General features: G+C 45.7%; 1 protein-coding gene across 1 annotated transcript; it reads left to right on the top strand.

The window, feature by feature from the left end:
• Positions 1–2,281: 2,281 nt before the first annotated feature.
• LOC115357681 (P2Y purinoceptor 3-like) lies at positions 2,282–3,130 on the top strand. Its single transcript, XM_030049294.1, has one exon. It carries the CDS (start codon positions 2,282–2,284, stop codon positions 3,128–3,130), a length of 849 nt encoding a protein of 282 aa, XP_029905154.1.
• Positions 3,131–3,693: the final 563 nt, after the last annotated feature.

Below are 3,693 nucleotides of genomic sequence, written 5' to 3' on the forward strand. Positions count from 1 at the left end.
GGTGGCATTGATGTCTGCTTTCAGTACATCAGGTAGGACATTATCCTTTCCTGGTACCCTGCCCAGCTTGAGTTTCTTGCTGGCTCGCTTTATCTCCTCCCTTGATATCCTTGCACAGTTGACGTTAAAGTCTTGTCTTGCTTCTTCGATGACTGGGAGGGAGTCTGGGGGGAGTCTATTGAAGACTTCTTCAAAGTGTTTTTTCCAGCGCTCCAACTGCGGGGACTCTTGGGTGAGGAGAGTTCCCTGCTTGCCCCTAACAGGCCGGCTTGAGATCCTGTTTTTCCCAGACAGCTGACGGGTGATTCTGTACAGTTCCTTTGCATTTCTTTCTCTTGATGCTACCTCTGCTTCGTTGGCCAGCTTCTCCACTTGTGCTTTCTTGTCTCTCTTGCAGCTTTTGCGGCCGACTAGATTCCTCAACTTCTCTGTGTGTGCTTCCCCAGGCACCTTGGATGTCTCCCAGTGCAGCACTTGAAAGGATGCAGTCACCACAGCTATCCCTCCACCAGCCCCAATCCTGCCTCTTGATCGCAGCTTGAAGCTTAGATCCTTCTCTTGAAAAAGGCCCAAACAGACAGCTCTGCAGCTGAACTGTTGGTACTCCAATCAGACAAGCCTCTTCCTTCCAGCAGTAAGTTGTCATCCCTTGCACCACAGCTGGATCAGGTTTTTTGGCATTATCGGAATTGGTGGAAGGTTTAGGAGATCAGAGGATCTTGACCAGGAGTATGATGAGAACTTCCTCTACCCAGGACCTGAACAACTCCAAAATCAAAGCCCCTTGGATATGTCTCCTCAGATGTGGCTGATCTTGACCCTGTTACCCCAAATCTGTTTTTGATAAGGTGGCAGGATGCTTCCCATCTCCCAGCTGTGTATGCAAACAGCCAGCTGATTGGGAAAAGGTGCTGGTGTCACAGCAAAAACTGTCTTACCACTTCTGGGCAAGCTTTATCAGACATCACTTCCCAAACCTGCAACCAAGACCAAGATGGAACACCAACAAGGACAAACTAAGACAGGGAAAAATCCCGATGATTGTTGATCCCCAACTTCCTCGCTCACTATGGCCTGTTGGCGCCCGTAGATAAAGGAGGGTGACTGATGGGGATTCTGTATTTCAAAAGCTCTATTTTGAGGGGGACTGTCAAGAAGTCCCCATCTAGGAGTCACATGACCACACCTGAGGCTTGGTGGATTACACTAATTCACCTGCTTTGCAGGAAACAGCCCACCTCAGATGCAACCATTTTGCCTAGTTGACAGATTAAATAAAAACTGCCTTCCTCCCACTGGTCTTTCTTTTTGACCTGAGCCATGTTGTGTGCTCAGTGGCTCTCTTTATGTGATATGGGGTGACTATTTTTGTAGAGATTTGAACTGATGTTAATAATTTTGCTTTCTAATTGCAGAGCATTAAATACACACAAAGATTCATGGGGAAACGAAAGCCAAGTAGAAATAAGAAAAACAATACAACAGCTCTGCATGTTTTGAACTTTGGATTCCTGCCTCTGTCTCTCTCAACACACACTCACCCTAGCCCACTTACCTTTAGATGTGAAACTAACAGCCTCCTTTAATTCCCAGACTTTTACCCCACAGATCAATATTGGATGTTAGATGTAGAGCTCTGAATAAATTGAATAACTGTTTTATGAAATCTATCACAAAGTCGTTTATGAATCTATTAAGAAAAACAAAAATGGTATGTTTAGTAAAACTTTATACTTTTACCCCTTCCACTACTGCTTGTTTTACTCAAATTAATAAAAAGTTTCTTGTGCTGTTTTGTTTGGGTTGTATTTGCATGTCCTCTGGTCAGGATGGAGCAGAAATAACACTGAAAAATAAATGACTTGAAAATGAAATGATTCATATGATCCATAGAACAGGTGTGGAGACAGCAGAGAGAAGGGGAGGTGCTGTCAGGTAAAGCTAGATAATAATTTTAAATACAGACCAAACCGTTGCAAACCTGCAGGTGATAGACAGAGGAGTCCACCAGACCAGGTCAGAAGCTGTCCTTCCATCACTTGACTGGAATGATGACTCCACTAAAAACTGTTTGAAAAATATCTTGCTCATATGTTTTCAATATAGATAGATTGATATAAGTGTATTTTTGGACTGGGGTAAAGCTGCCTCTCTTGATCAAGCAGCAGATGAGCTGGCACTCTGATTTGTCTGGTGTTTCTTGTTGTCACTTGATTCTACAAATTAGGAGGGAGATATAATTCACCTTTCTTTATTTTCCCCTAGGAGCTGCAGAGTCAAGATGGACAGCCTTGAAGAAAACAGAGTCAACAGCAGCAACCAGACCTCCTACATTTATTACACACCACCGGCTTGGTTTTACTGGCTTTATGTTGTTATACATACAGTCAACCTCCTCCTGGGTTTCCCCTCCAACGGCTTCATCCTTTGGCTGATGGTGACCAGAGCAGGACGAGTGAACGCCTCGGAGTTTTTCTCTCTCAACCTCACCGTGTCCGAGCTGCTTTATGGTTTGTCCAATATCTGCGCTTTCATCTCCGTGTTTTACAATGTGGTCAGTGTCTATGTGGCCTCTGCATTCTTCAGCGTTTTTGTCGCCATGGGCCGGCCCCTCTTCCAGACTTGTATCTGTGTGGAGCGCTACATCGCCGTGGTCCACCCTATGCTCTTCCTCCAGCTCAAGACCCTGAAGTACAGGGTGGTCTGCTGTGCAGCCGTCTGGCTCCTGGTGCTCGGAGGCTGTATTATGCAAGTGTTAATGCTCAACAACCTGATTCTGGCCCAGCGTTGTTACATTGGTGCTTACCTGCTGCTGTTTTCGGTGAAGCTGTTCTGCTGCCTGTCAGTTCTCAGGGCGCTGAGGAAGCCCGGGCCGGGGACAGGGGGGGGGGACAAGGAGGGGAGCGATAAGATCAAGATGAGGTCCTTTAAGGTCCTTTTGATTATCACCGTGTCCACAGTCCTGACCTACCTTCCTTTTATCATAACATTTACACTTCATGGTTACATATCTCAGGAGCAGTTCTCTATTTCCTTTGGCATTTGTGCATGTTTTGCTGTGATGACTGGGTTTGTCCACCCATTCCTGTACCTCCACAGGACGGGGAAGCTGCCCTGCATTCAATGTTGACACTCATCCCTCAACTCCACTTGCAGGCGGGTGGCAAATGAGAGGAAAAGCCAACATGAAGAGTCTTTTTCAGGTGTTGAACACCTTCATAGATTGTTCACTTCTCTGGAAGTCTCCTGGAGTGACGGAGCTTCATTCTTCTAAAAGATTTCTCCTCATTTGGTGTTTTGATGATGGCGGGGGAGAGTCCAAAATCTCCAGCTGGGTTGACCTTTACTTGGAGTGGAGCTCCGTCCCTCCAGGAGATTTCTAGAGACTTGGACAATCTCTGCCAAGGAGCATTAAAGCTGTTGAGCACCTGACTAAGACACTTTCTGCTGGTTTGCCCTTTCATGTGTCACTCATCTGTAACCTGCTCTGCTTGTAGGCCCAGCTAAATTATCAGGTCATTGCCTATAAAGTTATTGGCTGGTTATTACTGGTGAAAGTTTAGCCTTTTGTAACTACACGTTATTAGATCTCAGGCTCAGATCAGGTTTGGACAGAAGTTTTTGAAGTTTGGATGTTTTCTAAAGCACAAAGTCTGCATGAAGAGCAGTTTGAGGTGGATATCCAGATGAATG

The sequence above is a fragment of the Myripristis murdjan genome, chromosome 1, assembly GCF_902150065.1.
Source record: "Myripristis murdjan chromosome 1, fMyrMur1.1, whole genome shotgun sequence".
NCBI classification, from domain to species: Eukaryota; Metazoa; Chordata; class Actinopteri; order Holocentriformes; family Holocentridae; genus Myripristis; species Myripristis murdjan.

Coding starts and splice junctions, on each gene's coding strand:
- LOC115357681 (XM_030049294.1), top strand. CDS start 2,282: ATGGACAGCCTTGAAGAAAACAGAGTCAACAGCAGCAACCAGACCTCC.